Source organism: Polyodon spathula, chromosome 31 (genome assembly GCF_017654505.1).
Source record: "Polyodon spathula isolate WHYD16114869_AA chromosome 31, ASM1765450v1, whole genome shotgun sequence".
Taxonomy (NCBI): domain Eukaryota; kingdom Metazoa; phylum Chordata; class Actinopteri; order Acipenseriformes; family Polyodontidae; genus Polyodon; species Polyodon spathula.
In genome coordinates this window covers 7167338-7186682 of record NC_054564.1, presented here as the reverse complement: position 1 = coordinate 7186682, position 19345 = coordinate 7167338, and the positions used below count along the sequence as shown (strand labels likewise).

Genomic DNA, 19345 nt, shown 5'->3' with positions numbered 1-19345 from the left:
ATAGTAAAACCAGGAATGGATCAAACTGCTGTGCAATGGGAGTCTCATTGCCATCCCAGAGCACTAATACCCTCCACAGTTAATCTCCTAGATAACGGACTCCTGTGTCCTTTGTAAAAGCTATAAATGATTCCATTTTTTTTTTTTTAAAAAGGAAAGTGTCTGTGGCTCATTTGTGCTCTGGTGTTCTCCCTGTGCCTGGATGGGACTAGTCCAGAGGGGCATCTCTCAGGCTCATATGATAGGAGGCAGCTGCCATGGATTCCTTCATCTTCTCCAAGTCGAAGAGCAGATCCAGCTGGGTCACTGGCCGCAGCCTGTCTTTATCCACAGGCCTGCAAAGCAAAACAAAAAGCACGCCAGCCGTGACAAATCCACAGAGAGAGGCTCTGCCTCACAGCTGTCCAACCATTCTGGCAGACCCCTCCAGCAAACCTGCTTTAGCATCGTTCTGCTTATTAACCATGTTTAAAACACAATTCTGACTTCAGTTGTACCGATTGTCCTTTTCAACCTCCGTAGAGTTTGAAAACTCAAATCTTTAGTATGTTCCTGTATGAAGTCTGGCTCTGTGCATTCTCAGTGGTACAGAGTGCGTTACCTGTCCTCGCCGTCGCTGTCCTGCAGCTGCTGTGTGATCTGCTTCATCTGCTGCTTGTGCATGTAGTCCCGCATCCTTATAGTTTAGTCCTCAGATCAACGGAGCTTGTTGACAGTCCAGTTTTTCAGAATCGTCCTTAAAAAAAACTGTTTTAGATGTAGGCCCTCATCGGTTTTGTATACAGGATGCAGGGAGAATGAATTACTGTGATTACAGTATGAGCAGCGCAGTGAAACGACAGACCATAATGAGATACTCACATTTTCACCTGCCAGAATCAGCTTTTAAACATCTTGTCTTTGTTTTTGGGTCTGTAGAAGAAAAAAAAATAAATAAAAATACACAACACTCCAGATCAGTAGATCACAACCATGGCTAAGATTAGTGGTAATCACAGTGTGTAAAACCAGAACCAGCTATGTCCACAGGTGCATAACTGTACCACATTATTACAGTTACGTAAGCCAACAAAATAAACAGGCACCCAGAGAAGGTAATCAATGAGATCTCATTCACAACACTATTTAAATGACGCACTTGCAGCACGAAGCTCCAAATAACTTACAGGGAAGTTGATCTGGAAGGTTGTGGGCATTCGACACAAGATAGCTGGATCCACATCCTGAGGTCTGTTTGAAGCTCCCACCACCATAACCTGAAGAGAGGGGAAAAAAAACTAAAATTGAATCCTAATAAAATAAGGTAATGCAAACTAACCCGTCTCCATTTCCTACTGCTGGTCAGGTCAGGACAGCCTTACGGGAGTCTTCATTCCTGACTCTCTGCTCTATAAGGTAACAGCTCCACTGCTGCTGTTGGCAAAACAAAGCCATGGAAGGAGCATTCCGTGTTCCGAGGTCAGAATGTTGCTGTGGCTTATAGTCATTGCAGTCTATCCCAGTCCAGGTCCTTGTTCCAGTTTTTTTATACCAATCAGGTATGTAACTGTTTAACAGGTGATCAATTAACCCTTTGCGGTCCATTTGTTCAGCGTCTGTTAGGTCCAATTTATTTTCACATGCGCTGTTTATAAGGGATTTCATTCAAAAGCAGGTTTAAAAGGCACTGCATATCAACAGGACACTCAGTACTGCATCTCCAGCCCCGTCCCACCCCTTGTTCGCTGTATTTATCACATATCTCTTCATAGTCGTGCATACTGATGAATCCTCTCCTGATCTCTCGTTTTATCACCAAACTCCTCAATAATGCGATCCAAGTCATCATTTCATTACTATAACATCTCAAAAGAGCTCTGGAAATGTCTGTGATGTTCTTTGAGCGCTGGATGAGGAAGCAGCTATCTTGTGTTCGTGTTATCTCTGTGGTGCAGGGGCTATGTATATTGCTCAGATCCGTCCTTTTGCTTTATGTCTTTTTGATGATGTGGGTCAGGGAAAATTGTAATGTCGGACCTGGTCCGATACAGGACCGTAAAGGGTTAAGTAATTAGGAGGCAAGGTCCTGGTTTGTGATGGACTGAAAGAGCCACAGGCGAGTACGTCTGTTTTATTCCGCGCTGACGCCACTGTGTAAAACAGGGATGCATAGCCCCCTCTGTGGGTCACTGTGGAATGCGCAGTTCAGTCCCAGAGTGGTTTTCTAACCCCTGCTGTGCATTGTGTGAACCGTCCACACCTACTAAACACCAGCTAGTGCTGAATTTAGAAATATTCAAAGTAACTTCAACTCAGCGGCCAACGTTTCAACTGGAAGTCTTTTTCAACGTCTTCCAATTTCTTTTTTTTTTGGTATAAATGTCTGCATTGTGTGTGTGTGTGTGTCTCTCCGCATGCACGTCTATGAACAGGTATGTGAAAAATACAGCGAACAAGGGGTGGGGCTTGGCTGGAGATGAAGTACTGAGTGTCCTTTTGCTATACAGTGCCTGTTTTACTGTGAAACAAAAATTATTTTAAACAGCAATTGGACCTGACGCGCCTGACAAGCGCTGAATAAACGGGTAACATTCTGAATGATTGTTTATATGAATTACAAACCACAGCATTAGTTTGCAGCTCTGCGTTAAAGCATCGCGGTCTCTGCCATGGGCATGCACCTATTTCATCGATGAAGACGATGCAAGGCTGGATCTTGACGGCGAGGGAGAAGACGGCCGCGGTGAGTTTCTGGGACTCTCCGTACCACTTGTCGATGAGGATGGAGGGCTGCAGGTTTACAAAGCGGCACCCCGAGGCCTTGGCAGTGGCTTTCCCAATCAGGGTCTTTCCACAGCCTGGGGGGCCGTACAGCAGCACCCCTGCACAAGAAACACAGGAGACACGAAATAAACAAATACAGACCTCAACGCCGTTTAAAAACCACACGACTGCCTATTGTTTGGGTTATAAAAACTCAATCAGGCTCCCAGGACAGCATTCGTTCTATCACGCTGATTGATAAATCAATTAAACTGAAAACACACTGCAGTCAATTTCTCCTTTCTCCTTAAGGTTAATCAAACTGTTAATATAAAGCATGGTAAGAAGAGGCTGGCGATCATTTAAAGCTAACTTATTTTGAACGAGTTTTGAATTAGAATGCTCTCAAGCAGAATGAACAGCTTTGTTTCAAATGATACAAAGCACATTGTTAACAACTAAAAAATAGCAACAGATTTGATTTATTTTTACTGTTCAGAACACCACTGCTTGATAAGGGACCTCATTTATTTAGTGTCTTGGTTCTGGGCTCAAGGTGGCATGCCTGTTGCATTGGATGCAAGCGTTTATTCAGGTACCTGAACAATTAAAACAGTTCTTTGCGACTGGTTTCACAGCCCTAATATTGGACTACCTTACCTAAAACAGCAGTATGCAATCCAAGCTTTGTGCAATTGTCTCAAAATGATTACAAACAAGATTTACTTAAATGAGCTAACATGACCTGTGATTTAGCAGCTATTGAACTCAGGGGTGGCCCTTCCAGTCCTGGTCTTTATTCTAAATTGTTTTAACCAATCAAACCTCTATCCAGACCCTGAAGTAGTTAACGATGCATGTTAAACTGCATGAAAGCAGCACGGAAGTCTTTTCCCTGCTGAAAATTTCAGCCACTGTTGGCGAGTCCTCCCCAGTTAAGAGTTAGCAATTGAAATAAATATTTACCGGCCATCTAACTGGACACCCAATAAGTATATAAAACTCCAGCAAACCGCCAGCAATGATCAGGAGTTATAGCAAGATCTAAAAAGATGTGTAAAAACAAACAATTTAAAAAAAATGCATGAATCATTAACAGAATGTATTTGTATATTTCTTTTAAATCAAAAAGCACCGCAAGGTTAACATGGATACACTGACTTGAAGTTTAGGGCTCGATCAGATCACACTCGCCACAGACAAACTCAGCCACAGAGTTGCAGATCTTATCAAATTCACCAAATGAGATACACTGGCAGGAGAAGACAGCCAGAAATAACATTATAAAAATCAATGTCAAAAGCAGACAAATCATTCAAACTGAGCTAAAAAAACAAAACAAAAAAAAAAAAAAAAAAAAAAAAAAAACACAACCACATAAACCAAATCATAAAAACAGTTATACAAAATAAAAACATTAAAAATAGAACCGATTTGATAATAAGACATAGTTTTCTTTAGCAGTTTTCTGGTGACAAAAAAAAAATAATAATAATAAAAAAAAATAGCAATTTCGTTAATCCATCTCTTTCAATCCCTTGCAAATTGTATTACAATTATTTACAAAGTCGCCAGGTGAGAATGACAGCTGTCTTGTATTTGCACACGTCACTGTAGATATCGCAAAGGAAGGATCCCATTGGATATGCATGTGTACAACATCGCGCACCCATTCATATTAAACGTTAAATTAAGAGCAAATCAAGTGATATTACACAACCAAATAAAAATAAAAACAAAAAAATTATCATTATTTCCTGGTTTATATAGATATATATATACCGTAAATAAATACAAATAAACATACGAATTTGATCGAATTGGATGTAACCCTTTTTCACGAACGCTGTTCAGTCGATATCTGTGCAGTTTTAAAAAAAACAAAACAAACAATAATAACAGCGAATTAAAATGCACCTACTTGTGATCTTTTCTGAAGCCTCCTCTGTGCAACTTGGCAGAAAATCCCGGAGGTAAAACGAAGACCACACACCGCATCAATTCCTACTTGCAAGGATTCTCGGTTGGCAGGTGCTTCACCCTCGTACACTTTGTTTAATTTAATAAACCATGTTGAAGTTCAAATAATACAAGTCTGTGGCACCGAAGCGCACTCTGCGATTATTGTTGTTGGCATTGCAAACCTGCTTACCAGAGACAAGTGTGCAGATGCGTTTCCAAACGTCACGATCAGTATCGCATTCCACGCCGGGAGACCGAATGCACCAATCTGGAAAAACAAAGACACTAAAAACAGGACAATTATTGTCTTATCGTTCATACAGTATTTTTTTACACCACGTATTCTCCGTGTTAAGAATGAATATAAACATTTCCCGGGGTTTTTGCCTAAAAGCAATTATACCAACCTTTATAAAAAACAAAAAAAGCATAATGTGATATTTAAATTTGTACGGTCTTGTCCTGAGTCTTTAGTAATTTAAAAGGTGCTGGGGATCGAGGAGAATTTTATATATATATATATATATATATGAACTATGCATCAGCTGCAGAGTCACTTACAACAACGTCTCACCCCAAAGACAGAGCACAAGGAGGTTCAGTGACTTGCTCGGGGTCACACAGTGAGTCAGTGGCTGAGCTGGGATTTGAACTGGGGACTTGTCGTTTCTTTAATCACTGGCCCACAGTCTCCTGTGAACCGCATGTTGCTAAACAGAGACTTCGATTGGAGTGCATGCAGAAGAGGAGCGTGTGATGCAGGCGTAGCTGTCTGGCCATGCTTTTATGTGGGTGTGACACTAATGAATGTTTTTTCTGATCTGTTCTGTTCTGTCCAGCCCTAACGTGGAGTGCAGAAGCATGCGCTTCGGTGTGATGAAAGAGCATCGTTCTGTCACCGGAGAAGTCACAGCCTTCGATGGATCAATTCTGTACCTCTCCATCAGACTGGAAGAGGTCTGCAAAGCGTGTCGTGCTCATGCGGGCTGTACTGGGAGCCCTTTAGACTTCAGCATGCAAAAAAGCTTCTGCCATGAAAATGATTTTTTTGATGGCGATACGCAGGGGCGCAGTTTGACAAACTGCTTTTAGTCTGTTAAAGCCAGTTTAATTCTACAGAGGCAAGTTAACTGAATAAAAAAGAAAGTTTTTATTAGTCATTTAGGCTGGCTGACAAAAACTCTGTTCTGTCCTGAAATGCTGCTCTTTGACCCAAGTGGAAAGAAAATCTGCCAAGATATTTTTGCTGGCAACTCCAGCTACGGCCAAAAGTTTTGCATGCCCAGGAATTTTAGAATGAAGACATAATTTAAAAACAAAACTAAAATACACATAATTGAGATCTTTAACATCATGTAATTAAAAACACTACAAAATGATATCACAAAAGTCAAAGTCAACGTTTTGTTACGTATATGGGAAAACTACAAAGCAGTATGCAATTCAATATCTTTACTTGGCATTATTCAGCAGGTGTCATTCAACTTTATGAAGCAAAATCAGTTAGTTCTATAGGGTGCAGTTTGTTGGTGTCCCTTCAATGTGCGCGTTGGCTGCTGGGGTATTGCTTGTGTTTAAGGTTACAGGTGTGGCCCGGCTACTCCTCCTGTGTCAAGCGCACAGACGGGGGCCTCTTCCTGACTGTCGACGTTTCCCACAAAGTGCTCCAAAAAGACTCCGTGCTGGATGTCATGTGAGTGCCTGCCGTGGGGGGTTTAGTCCAGCCATCGAGAAGTCTTTTCGTGGATCTAACTGTTTCTTTACTCGTGTTTCAGGAATGTTATTTACCAGCAGTAGTCTTCCATTTAAAAGCTGACAAATTAAAAAATGTGACATTTCGAATCCAGCATGCTACTGTTATGGCTTCTGGTAGGCTTTGGCGATATCATGTTGTAGTTTCTTTGATTACACGATGTTAAATAAAAGATCTAAATGATGTTCATATAGTTTTTGTTTATAGGTGCACAGTATGGAAAGTACATTAACCCTAAATTTAAACAGCTGAATTCAGAGAGTGTATTTTTTTTTAAGATCACTTCTGCATCTGATTAGCAAGGTGAGGTCATTGGAACAGTGCTTTTAACTCGGAGAGTACCAGAGCCCTCCTAAAATATGAGTGTGTTATGATTTTGGTTTTTGTTTCTCAGCAAAAACTATGGGATTACCATCAAGGATCTTGATCAGCCTCTTCTTGTCCATCGCCCTAAAGAGAGATCGAGACCAGGAGAAAAGGTGCATTTGTTTATAATGAGAATTGATCACTGTATATATATCCAGTGGCAACTAATACCTCATTTCCATGCTCCCCTCAACCCGGGCTGAGCCCCTGCTGCCCCTGATAGGGCGGTTCCATGTTCATTTAGCCGACACGCGTTGGCTGCAAATCCGAGCTTTCTGACCCTTTCCCAAAGCGGGATGGGTGGAAGTAGATCACAACACTGACCAGTCGAGTGACGAGGTGGGGGGCGTAAACACGGACTCCACACCTGGAGTGAGCAGGTTTCTCTGTGCTTAAATAGTCTCTTTTTTTTTTTAAAGTAACGATGCTCAAAAGAATTGTGTTGGAAGCAAAACAATAGCGTTCATCTCTTCAGTTTTGTAAGCAAAACACCCGTTGAACTAGCATTGCGTGGAAACTCAGTTCGGGCAGACTGCCGATGGGGGTTCAGGAGGAAAGCGGATCAGCTCGGATTGGAGGTCAGTCCGTGCTCATGGAAACGAGGTATGGATGTTGCTGTGCGTTGTGAATTCGCAGGTTCTGACTGGCGAGATGCTGTTGCTTCCCGAGCTGTCCTTCATAACGGGGATCCCAGACAAGATGAGGAAGGATTTCCGCGCCATGAAGGCAAGTCAGCTGGGATTAAACTGGGATGAAGCATGATTCGTTGAAGCAGAAGCCTTGAAAACACTGCAGTGTCTGCCATGCCGCTATAACAGATGTTTTTATATTAGTTTTAGTTTTGTTTAGTTGCTTCTTATAAGGTGCTATAAATATAGCTGTGCCATAATTAAAAAATGCAGTCCCAGACCAGAATTACAATTTTGCATTTAATCCTCTCAATACTACCGATTTCCTGCTTTCCCCCTGTATATGAAATGAAACCGTGAAGTATAGCAGAGTGTTTTGATGTTTTTCGCCCTTTCCTTGTAGGATTTGACCATGCATATCAATGTGAGCGGGGAGCAGCACACAAACTCTTTGAAAGAGCTCCTGAGAAACATCAACACCAGCGAAGATGCCTTGACTGAGCTTGGCCGCTGGGGTCTGGTCATCAGCTCCGAGATCCTGCTGGTCAGTCTGCAGTGCTGTTTGTATTGGGCTCTTGTCTGATGTTGGCATGTCCACTCAAGGTTTTGCACACAACCTTCAACACAGTTTGGAATGCAGGGACCTCTTTTCAAAGCCTCAAAAGCATTTTAGAAAAATAAATCAATAAACTGTGTAAATGTACCATTTAAAAAAATAAAATAAATAACACATTTTAAACTTTGCAATTGCAGGGAAACTTTGCAATTGTCCTTGGACATGTTATGTGATGTCCAGCAGGTGGCACTGTTGAAACACTTTGTTCAGGTAGTTAGTGTGCCTTTAGGGTCCTGAGCTATTTTACATTCTCTGTGAATATTTCTTATCAGTTTCTTTACTGTAGGTATTATATAAAAAAAAAAATACCTGCATGCCAGCTCTATCTCTATTTGGATAGAGTGTGAAGGAAGGACCCTTCCGCTTGAGACGATTAGCTTGCAGTCTGCTTCGTTCGTGACCTCTGCTGATGTCCAGTGGTCCAAGGAAGTTGTGAGGGATGCATCTATTAGCTGTGTAAGCATTATTTTAAAAAGTAGGACTTCAGCTGTTGAGTTTGATGCAGTTCACAGCTGACACTTCCATTGCAGTTCCAGTCAGTTCCTTAATTATTTAATTGGCCCAGCTGAAGCGTTCCCTGTAGTTTAGGGGATATTAGAGCTGTTTTAATGGACAGAAATGTCCGTGCTAGAAAAAGGCATTTTACATTTTGCAACATCATTGCAGAGTTTAACCCCTAATATCAATATAAAGAGTGTAAAACTGAAATGCAGAAGCAGTTAAATTTTAGCTTTGATTTGTGTGTTGCTAGTTTTGTAATGTTGAAATTGTTTGAGGGGCAGCCTTTGTAAAAGTTTAAAAACAGGTACTTCAGTCTTAATGTATTTTGTGTATAAATCCTTGCTCTCACCCCAAGCCGTTGTTTTTTTTTTTTTTGGTTAAACTGCTGGGCCATCTTCTACCCGTGCCGCTGCTCGGAGCAGGCTGAGGAGCTGGTGGCCACCTTCGGGAAAGTGTCCGAGCTGATGGGCATGAGGCTTGACCGGCCAATCTGCGTGGAGCTACGGGATGGAGCTACGGGATGACCACACCGAGACCTACATGAAGAGCATCCACTCGCAGCTCACCAGCGAGGTAATATAGAAAAAACACACAGGAGGGTCCTCCTGTATCCCTCTGTGTAGATTACAGGCGTGCTAATGCAGAAAAGATTGTGCCGAAAAAGTTCAGCATCGCCTACAATTTTAGGATTGAGACATAAACTATTTGAGCATCATTTGTATATTTTATTTAACACCATGTAATCAAATAAACTACAAAATGAAATCGCAATTGTCTACTGGAAGCTGTAGTGGTAGTACAGTATTTCATGTTAGAATTCCAAATGTCAGTTTTTCATTAAGTAGGTGGGAAACTACAAAGCGGTATGCAATTCAATATGTTAACGCAACACTATTCGGCAGGTTTCATTTGACTTTATGAAGCAACGTTAGTTAATTCGGTAGGGTGATGCAAAACTTTTGGTCATAACTGTACACTCTAGCAGGGTGTGAAGTAACCGGCTGCAGTGCCCGAGCTGCTTGCCACAATGCCTCTCAGATAAAAAGGCAGAAGTTGCCTGTAAGCCCTCCCGTCACTGCAGCCGGTGTCCGTCAGCACACCTGATCTACAACCCATTCACAAACTTGCTCAGCGTCAGCTGGCCCGTTCTGTCACAACTCAATTTAATTCTGTCTAATCTCGTCCTGTGACCAAAATTACCCATTATCAGTACATTATTGCTGCCGTTCTTTTTTTACTGTGCACCTCCCAGCACTAAAGCCACGAGACAAACCTACTGTGTCATTTTGTTAATGACGGAGATTAAAAATATCTGCTTTTGCTCAGTCCCCCGGCGCTATTGATGTGATCAATGCAGATCCGAGGAAAAATTTTCCCAATAGGTCCACAAACAGGTACAGTACTGTCAGTAAAACAGTTATGGTGCAGTTCTACAGTTCACATTGCAGAACATGGCGAAAATAATGGAAAGGAAGGAAGGTGCTGGAGAAAAATTAAGATCCATGTGTATTTCTTTTCTGTTTCACTTGGGCAGCGAGGGGGTTGGGAAGGGGGTTGTTGATCGCGGACATTGTTGACAAACCTTGTAGACCCCCACTGTCCTGGAATAATCCATACATTAGGCAAGTATAGCTCACCTTCACACCTTGAGCACCTTCATTAGAAACGCTTTCTTGTTAAATATACTGACTCTACGCTTCCATCTTCCATATATCAATAACTTATTTTTGTATTGGTCCGCATGCGTACCTGCGATGTACCAGTTATGTGAACCCCTGATTATGGATGAAGAAGCTACAAGGCATTTGGAAAGCCGTATTCTCTGCAGAAAACATGTAGACATAACATATACTCATCACAGTAACTACAGCCTGTCGTCTACATTTTCTTTGTGACCTGGTGTTGATGGAGACAAACACGGTGATCCAGCGAATTACGAAATACGCCGTGACATGAACGTCATATCTAACATTTGCATCACAGAAAAACTATTTAAATGGAAAAGTAAACCTAAAATGCTTTGTTTTTATAATGAGCGCATTTACAGCACAACTGAAAACAGTGAAAAAATATAATAAAATACACATTTCAAAAGAACAGGTGTACAAGTGTAAAAGGGTATATGTACACACAAAACTATAAAACCGAAGTCATTGTTTCTAATACTACATACAAATAAAATATAACACTACTTCCGGTATGAGGGCTGCATTGTACTCTATGGAGGAGCGGACGCGCCTGCCTCTGGGAGCTGTGTTGTAAACACAGACGCAGTTCCATTGAACACTATTGTGTAAACGTGTAAACTGGTAAATACAAACCTGTAAAACAGAATTTTTTTTTAATTTTCTAAAAGTAATATAAAAAAAAAAGATATATAAAACACGTTTCATATTAGGCACAAGTTGTTATCCTACCTGTCATGTGTTTGCTGTATGTATCTGAGTGCAGCTTGCCGTATTCCAATCAAAATGAGAACTTTCAAGATTAAATATTGCCTTCTGATATATTCCCCCCAAAAAAATGTGTGCTAGGAGGAGGCGTGTCTTGTTTGCTGCATTTACAAAAATAATAGAATATCTTTCGTTTTATTAAAAAAAGACATGTATTGTAATGCCTGGGTCACATGGCGGTTCTAGGTAGAACTATTTATAAATGTATCATTTTTTGCGATTCTGGCTGTCAAATGCCGTCAGGATATTTAATTCATATATTTAGGAGAAGTCAAAAATGGGCACACACATTACGACTTACAACGGAAGAGTTTTAAGTGGAAAATGCGTCACAATGACCCGCATGGCGGTTCTAGTGTTAAAATAAACCAATCGGTTAACAACAAGGCAAACCAATGACCAGAATAAATTCAGTGGCTCATACTAGAGTTTTTAAGTGTTTGGTACCTGGCTAAACGTTAAGCAGCATTAGAACGCTGTGGTTTCATTTCTTGGCTTTGTGAACCCTTTTATTTATTTGTCTTCGTCTTGGTTTCCCCTCTCTAGCCGAATGCGCAGCTGGTTGTGTGTATTATCACGGGCAATAGGGACGACCTGTACGGTGCCAATAAGAAGCTTTGCAGTGTTCAGTCTCCAGTGCCTTCACAGGTGAGGTGGTTTGTTTTGGTCTTTTTTAAAAAGTTTTAAATCTCAGTCCTACAGGATGTTGCTGTTGCTGCTCTGTGCTTGCAGACAAATTCCCTTCTGTGACCGAACGATGTGAATGTATCCTGTTCAGTCGCTGTGTGCACCACGTTGAGTTTCCTGTCTAAGTATCTGTTTTATAATGCATGGTATGTTTTTTGTTTGGCATACACAACTCACCAACACATTTTTTTTTTTAAAGTACTGTGTGAACAAGCCTAATCGCCATTGAACTATGCCCTGTTGCACACAGGCCTTCAGATTTCCAAACAATATTCCATTATCTGAATGGTGTCTAGCCCTGTTTTATTCTTTCTGTCTGTGTTGATTTAGGCCATAAACGTCAGGACCATCTCGCAGCCTCAGAAGCTCCGGAGCATAGCCCAGAAGATCCTGTTACAGATAAATGCAAAGCTTGGAGGGGAGCTCTGGACTGTAAACATTCCCTTGGTAAGTATGGAATAGCACAGTACTGTGTGCCTTGCAGTACCTCTCAAATACTAGCGACCGTCGGCTTTCCCCCTCTATATAGAATGAGACAGTCAAGTGTAACAGAATATTCTGATGTTTATTGTTTGTGGATCAGAGAAGACATGTGATAGATAACACCACGGGTTACGGCTTAGCTGTCCAGTTATAGTTAGCTGAAGAAAACAAAGTATAGTTTGGTACTCCATGTGGGAGTTCGGTTTTTACTGTGCGAAACTTCTTTGTCTGGGATTAGTTAAAAGGGGCAAACGAACCTGTGAACAAGTGAAATCCTTCATAATAAATACACACACCCCACTGCCTCGTAATGCTTTGCCTGCTTGCCAAGCAAATGCCCAGTTTGCAGATCAATCAGTTATAGGGATTTTGCATTAAAGAGAAGGTACAATTCAGTTATCTTAATTCAGTGTACAGATCTCGGGTAACGAGGATGTTTTTGTTTTGTTTTTCTGACCCCAGAAACAGCTGATGGTGATCGGAGTAGATGTGCATCATGACCCACGCAGAGGGAACAGATCGATCTTGGGCTTTGTTGCCAGTCTGAACGGGTACATTAGATTAGAATAAAAAAAACCTGCCACTGTTCTGTGAAGCCCATGCAACACCAGGCAACTCTCTGTCAACTTTTAACCCCTTAAGATACACAAGGAAATGTTTTAACAGTTGCTTGAAAAATGAAAAATGCTTGAAAAATGTCCCGTGCAACAAGGTAAAGCTGCAAGAGAAAGATGTTTGGTGTTAGTATTCATTTTCTTTGTAATTCAAGTCTGTATTGTGCACTCAACAGCTGGTGTTCCCAATCAGTAAAAGACTGTTCATAAATTGAATGCAAATACCCATAGTGATATTTAGCTGCATTATCACAGACACTCTGAGCTCAAACACATTGAGCTCTTGTGCTGACATAGGATTGTGTTTGAGCTGCTTAATAGTGTATACACACATGTAGGAAAACCATGAAATGGTCACGAACCCCCTTTAAAAACAAAGTTCTCCATCATATAACCCCATCTTCTTTTAGCATTTGTTTATTTAATTTCATACTGATTTTTGCTAGTACTTGGTCTTTCATCTTTAGAATATTCTTTAATTGTTAATTGGCCAGAAGACACAAATATAATTTGTATCATATTATTACAGTAAAATATTTGGCAGGAGCAAAATGCCCCATCAAATTACCTGTTAATGCCAGGATAGAAATGCTCTTCTGTACTGTACAGTGCGTGTTATTTATTTCAGACCTCATTTGTGCATTGGTTTTCTTCTGAAGTGGTATCATTTTTATCATTCTTACATTGTGTTATGTGAACCAGTACGGACCTGGTAGTGTTTGACACTGAGCACATTTCAAGCCATGTTTGTTTGAATATTCCAGTGTTTGCCCCTGCACTCATGTTTGCTGCTTTATGCCCAGCACACTGACGAGGTGGTATTCCAGAGCGGTGTTCCAGATGCCCAATGAAGAGATTATCAACGGGTACAGGATCTGCCTGCTAGCTTCTTTGCAGAAGTATTTTGAGGTGAGAATTGAAGCGAATCCATTGGCAGAACAATAAAACAAAATCTGCATTTCCACTGTCTACTGAAAACCGTGGCTTTCTTGTTTAATATGGATCTCTGAACGGAGGGCAGATCTAAAGTGAGCACTGTTTAAATTCATTATAGTGGTTATGCAAAATGAAACCTCTGACAGTTCATGTTAGTTTTTGTGTACAAATAAAATGACAGTAGTATTTAGATCTGACACTATTTGAATAGCCAACCATCTCAGTGTATCTCCACTCTTTTTTTTTATTGAATTAATATAAGAACATAAATATCTGCAAAAACATTCCCAGTTCCGTATCGCAGGGCTGTTTTGCATTAAATACAGATAAGAAGCAAAATTTGGCCCTCAAACCAGCCTCAGCCTCGGCTCTTGTGGTTCATCCTGTCACCAGATCCCCTTGTTAGTACAAGACCCTTCCTCTGTACAGTCGGGTGCTCATGGTTTGTTCCGACGCTCTCACCAGGTTAACCACAACCTGCCCGAGAAGATCGTGGTATACCGGGACGGTGTGTCGGATGGGCAGCTGAAAGACGTATAGGACTTCGAGATCCCCCAGCTGCTCAAGTGCTTCGAGACCTTCCCGCGGTACGAGCCCAAGATGGCGTTCATTGTGGTGCAGAAACGAATCAGCACCACCCTCTACTCTTGCAGTGGAGAACGATTTGGAACCCAACAAGGAGTGGTAAGTCATTCAAATAAACAGTGCGCTGTGCTTCAGGCTGCATAACTCGCACATGACATTTTTAATGAACTGATATATATATGTATATATATATTCCGTTTTGGTTTTCAGAGACAGTTTTCTTTTCATTTCTCCCTTTCTGGATTGATTTCTATTTGACAAGGCTGTGGGCTGCCCACCCACTACATTTCCATCTACAATACCGCCAATCTCAGCCCTGGCCATTTGCAGAGGTAAGAGTTTGATGTTTTAGAGGACTTGTTTCCAAGCGGGAGTTTTTAAAACTTAATATGTGGGGCACTTCTCAGACCGATTAGCCAAACTTATTCATGATGTCGGTTGACAGAGTGGTGTTAATAGTGAGCAGATCACAAGGAGAAGTTTACTCTGTGCTTGAGTATCATCCCAGCTCCAGTGGACCTGGAAATCCCTTGAAACCAGCTTTTAAAATGATAGTAGCATTACTTGTCTGGGGTCACGCTTTGCAAGGAGAATAATTAGCTCATCGAACTGGATGTTTCTTGCAAGCTTCAGACATGTTCTCACCATGTGTGGATTTTGCATGCACATGACACCTACCTTGCAATCACATGTGGTTTGGGTATCATCATCAACCACAAACAGAGGAAACGCCTCGCACGGGATTTGGTGCTCTTGTGCTGCAGTGACATATTTTGTATTTGTATTTTTGTTCTTGACCTTTAAGATGTGCCACATGTACTGGAACTCGTCCGGGACCATCAGAGTACCAGCGCCGTGCAAATACGCCCACAAACTGGCCTTCCTGTCCGGGCAGGTCCTGGACACCGAGCCAGCCATACAGCTGTCCGACAAGCTGCATTTCCTGTGAATTATTATTATTATTATTATTATGATATTATTTATTATTATTATTATTATTATTATTATGATCTTTTTTATTGTTTTTTTTAGGCTGCAGAAATCTGTGATTTGAGGAGGGGGATGGAGGGGGCAAGCACTAAAAAGGAGAGTGGGTAAAGCTAATTTGCAGTGTTCACCTTTGCAGCGTCTTTTGTTCAGATGATCTGTTCCTTTGTACTATGTTGTAGTACAAGCAGTTCAATTGAGCTTGTGCTGGACTAAATTTTTTATTTTTTATGTTAAAGTTTACATACCCTCAAAGTTCAGAGCCGTGACAGAGGGGGTGGAGGGGGTCGGCACCCGCACCCCTGTACCACGTATTGAAGGATGTTTACAAGCATACAGTATTCTCGTGGCTAGACGTTTTGTGTATCTAGATTTGTTTAGTCTGGAGTTTGTTCATACATTGGCTGAATTAACTTTAAAGTATTTGCATTCAATGTATTTATATAATTTTAAAATAAGTAAATAAAAAGTTTGCCAGCGCTTGCCGAATAAAATCCTGCACTTTAAAAAAAAAAACTACAGTATTTCTTGTTTTAGGGAAATGAGACGTAAAAGATCACAATATATTTAATTTAGTTTTTCTTTAATCTTGCAAAAAACGTCCCATGGAAAATGCTGCTTCCTGCATGTTGGAACCCACCCCCTGACCTGTGTCTATGTTAAGCAGTTGATACAATATCACTTGTAAGCAGCTGCTAAGTGGAAATTCATTTACTGCATATTATCAACTCACCTGAACCCTGGAGAAGAGATTGCTTTGTCTCTATCTGGACTCAGTCTGACACATGATCAGCACGGGGTGTTACAGCACAGTGAGAGAACCAATCCCAGCCTGCGAAAGTGCAAAGGCCAGAACAGCACACCCAGTGGGCCCCTAGCCAAGGCCGGCAACTTGGCGACACCAGGATTCGATTAACAGGCTACAGTTCTCATGACTCTCCCTGCACTCCACTCAGCGGTGCGTCGCCGGGGATCCCAAATGATGTTCGCAGTCTTTACCAGTTTATGGATGTGTTTGGTAAACTGGCAGGTAGTACAGCAGACTTGCCAACTTGTACCTGGCGTTATCATTTTTCACTGGCATGCACTTTTCTATATGAAGCTGCTAGCAAGCGTTTATCATTGTTTAGTTGGAATAGTTTAACCCTTAAAAACGGCCACAACGCAGCGTCGTCATCGTTATTGCTTTTGATTATTTGAACGCAATAGAAATCGATATTATAATTATAATAAAGGAGTTATTTTTCCGGGCAAAATGATCATGTTTATTTTACAATGAAACTATTGTAGTAGGAGGTCATGTCATGAGTGCATTGTGGTTGTTTTTTGGGGTTTTTTATAACGTTTGTGTTTGTCACTGAGTTACAGTTTATCTCGTTATTTGTGCTTCAGCGGATCAAGGACTTTTAGATAAGATCGTAGACTCGCTCTCAGTGTCTAGAACGTTTCAATGGGGTAGCGGGCAGGTCTCGGCTTCGGCAGAACGGAAACCAGACTCTGAAAGAAACCGACGAACCCTATATTGTGCCAGGCAGTCTGTGATGAACCAGTAACACTGTGGAGAATAGTTCTTGTTCAGACACTCGGTGGTAATGTCAGGATCACTTTTGTTTTGTCTGCTTTTGATTATGAGGGGAGAATTGTTTCCCTGATCCCTCTGTCAGACTCGTGGATCCTTCTGGGGTTGTTGCACAATGTATTAAGGTTGTTCTGTAATAACAAAAATACAAGGTTATGTGTTTTTTTTTTTTTTTAGATGTGTGAATAAATAATAAACCATGTTTCTTTAAGTGTCCTACATTCTGTGCATCGTAGACTTTATTTGGGTCTGGGGATTACTCTTAGTATCTGAAGACAAAGTGTTTCCTTGGAGAGTGGATGATAATAACTGGGTTATTTTACAGGCATGAAGCTAAATGACCGATTTAAAAAAAAAAAAAAAAAATAAACATCCAGCACTCAATGTTTCAACATTAAAGACAAAATGATGACCCTCCTTCCAGCTTCACAGTTGGCTGGTAGATAGTCGGTTGTAAATTAAATCAGATTCTCCGCTAACAAAGATTTAAATGCCGTAGTCGTGCCTTGTGTTGGCATTAGCAGTATTTGTTACGCTCAGGCTGTAATAAAGGTGTGGAAACTGAACTCCCCCCCATGAGAAAGGGTGATCCCTCCAGCCCAGGGCTGGTGTGTGGGGTCCCGTATGAAAAGTTTACCACAATAAAAGCATAGCAAAGTCTAATAAAGCACTGTGAAAACATGGTAAGTAAGCATTGTAAAGAATAGCAAGGTATGGTATATATTGGAAGAGCGTGGCTAACCTGGGTAAACTGGTGAATGCACAGTGTAAGCATGGGGGGGGACGGACAACAGTCAGACTGCAAACATACCATGGTGAACTTTAACATGGGGTATTATTGCGAAGCCTTCACTGCTGTTTGGGTCCTCTCCCAATACAAATGAAACAGGCTGTCTAATCTCAAATCAGCAATGTGATGACATTGGAATTTCCGAAGCATGTATTTGTTTTTGTTCAGATTATAAGTATGGCACTAAAACTGATCCTAATCAGGTGCATATGCATTTTGTGGGGTTTGTGAAAATCCTGAATGACTGGTAAGACCGAAACAATTTTTAATGACAATGTTATTTCATGGAAAATGTGCCAGGGTTGAGGTGTTGGGTAACCAGTTTGTAAGACAGTGGTTCCCTTAAGTAATAATTCATTCACAGTATCCCTCAGCCCTATTCAGGTTTACGTTAAAATGTGATTCACTGGTGTGATCCACAACAATCTAATTCCAAAGAAAACAAAACAAAAAAAAAAAGCTTTTTTAATGACACAGTGCTAAGAACAGTAACATTTCGCGTTACATATATAAATCTTTCAAGAAATTGGCCTTAGTCAGAACAGCCATCGTTCTAAACATAATTCCATTTCTGTTCTTGCACAGTGACAGGATTGTCTTGTAATTTTACTCAATCTAGCAGGCATTCTCCGAGTTTGGATACTGCTGCATCTGAATGTGTTTGAATATAATAAAAAAAAAAGATTATTACAGCTTTACTCTCATTCCTTGTCCTGAGTGATACAGAACTGAATTGCGGACCTTACAAGCTGTAGCACTACTACCCAGTAGAGACATACAAACCAGTCACATGCACACTCCTGTGGCTCTGAAAAGGGGCAAAGGAGAGGTTTACAACTCCCCTTATTATCGCTAGTAATTTCTATTGCATGCTTTAAAACCAATAGCATAACCTTTATACTTGGAAGCGGTGACCTGATCCTAGACACATTAACATGCACCTGAAGGTTATCTATTTAAGTTAAAAAATGCAAGCTATATCAAGCAGACATTCTGGCTAATGCTTTCATCAGTGTACACTCATATCTAACCACACCAGTTTAACGGGTCTAGTTTGATCAGTTGTATTATACACAGCCTTTCTGTGAAAACAACAGTTTCAGTGGAGTAACATGGTTGTTGATATAATGGTAGCCATATCAGTCCGGAGATAATACAAGGAGAAGGAGAGGTGATACCTTTTATTGGACTAACTAAATAATTAATCGCAGGCTTTCAAGACCTCAGAGGTCTCTTACAGGTGAAAGTAGAAAAGAGCAAATTCATCTGAACAAGAGACCTCTGAGGTCTTGAAAGCCTGCGAATAATTATTGTTTAGTTAGTCCATTACATTTATCACCTCTCGCCTTTGAAACAACTCAGATGCAGCAGGGAATTTAATTGCATGCTGCCGGAGAATCTCTGTGAACCGGACAGACATTGCAAAGCCAAGCAGAAATCACATGTCTTAAGACGACCACAGTATAAGACCTACAATTACTGATAATAGCAACATAGGTGGCCAAGTCCCAGTTAAAAGGGATACAGACATCTAATAAGAGGAGACGTTACGATTTCAAGAGTCTGCCGAGAATCAAATAGAAAAGCTTATCTGGGGTATAAATGACTGTGCTTACTTATATGCCTGATGATTTGGTATATAGAGCGTAGGTTGGGTCAGCA

The 19345-nt window shown here is 41.0% G+C and overlaps 2 protein-coding genes across 2 annotated transcripts; one reads left to right on the top strand and one right to left on the bottom strand.

Moving 5' to 3' along the window:
- Positions 1–580: 580 nt before the first annotated feature.
- Positions 581–5410, bottom strand: LOC121303045 (26S proteasome regulatory subunit 8 homolog). Its single transcript, XM_041233440.1, has 6 exons — positions 5384–5410; positions 4895–4972; positions 2661–2934; positions 1167–1256; positions 862–912; positions 581–736 (listed from the first exon to the last, which is right to left on the bottom strand). The coding sequence occupies exons 1-5, from the start codon at positions 5408–5410 to the stop codon at positions 866–868; spliced, it is 516 nt and encodes a 171-aa protein (XP_041089374.1). The 3' UTR covers positions 581–736; positions 862–865.
- A 155-nt stretch (positions 5411–5565) lies between these two features.
- On the top strand, positions 5566–15276 carry LOC121303044 (piwi-like protein 2). The gene is given in 14 exon segments (XM_041233439.1): positions 5566–5661; positions 6291–6397; positions 6843–6936; positions 7460–7549; positions 7856–7996; positions 8411–8538; positions 8955–9060; positions 9062–9142; positions 11569–11670; positions 12040–12156; positions 12655–12743; positions 13610–13715; positions 14208–14430; positions 15092–15276. Coding segments are annotated over 14 exon segments (1665 nt in total).
- Positions 15277–19345: the final 4069 nt, after the last annotated feature.

Bases quoted from the DNA above. Each gene is read 5' to 3' on its own strand.
- LOC121303045 (XM_041233440.1), bottom strand. From the start codon at position 5,410: ATGCGGTTCACAGGAGACTGTGGGCCA. The intron at 2,935-4,894 runs GTAAGCAGGTTT...CCCAAACAATAG, and splicing joins CATCTGCACACTTGTCTCTG to GCAGTCGTGTGGTTTTTAAA. The intron at 1,257-2,660 runs GTGCATGCCCAT...CCCTCTCTTCAG, and splicing joins CGTCTTCATCGATGAAATAG to GTTATGGTGGTGGGAGCTTC.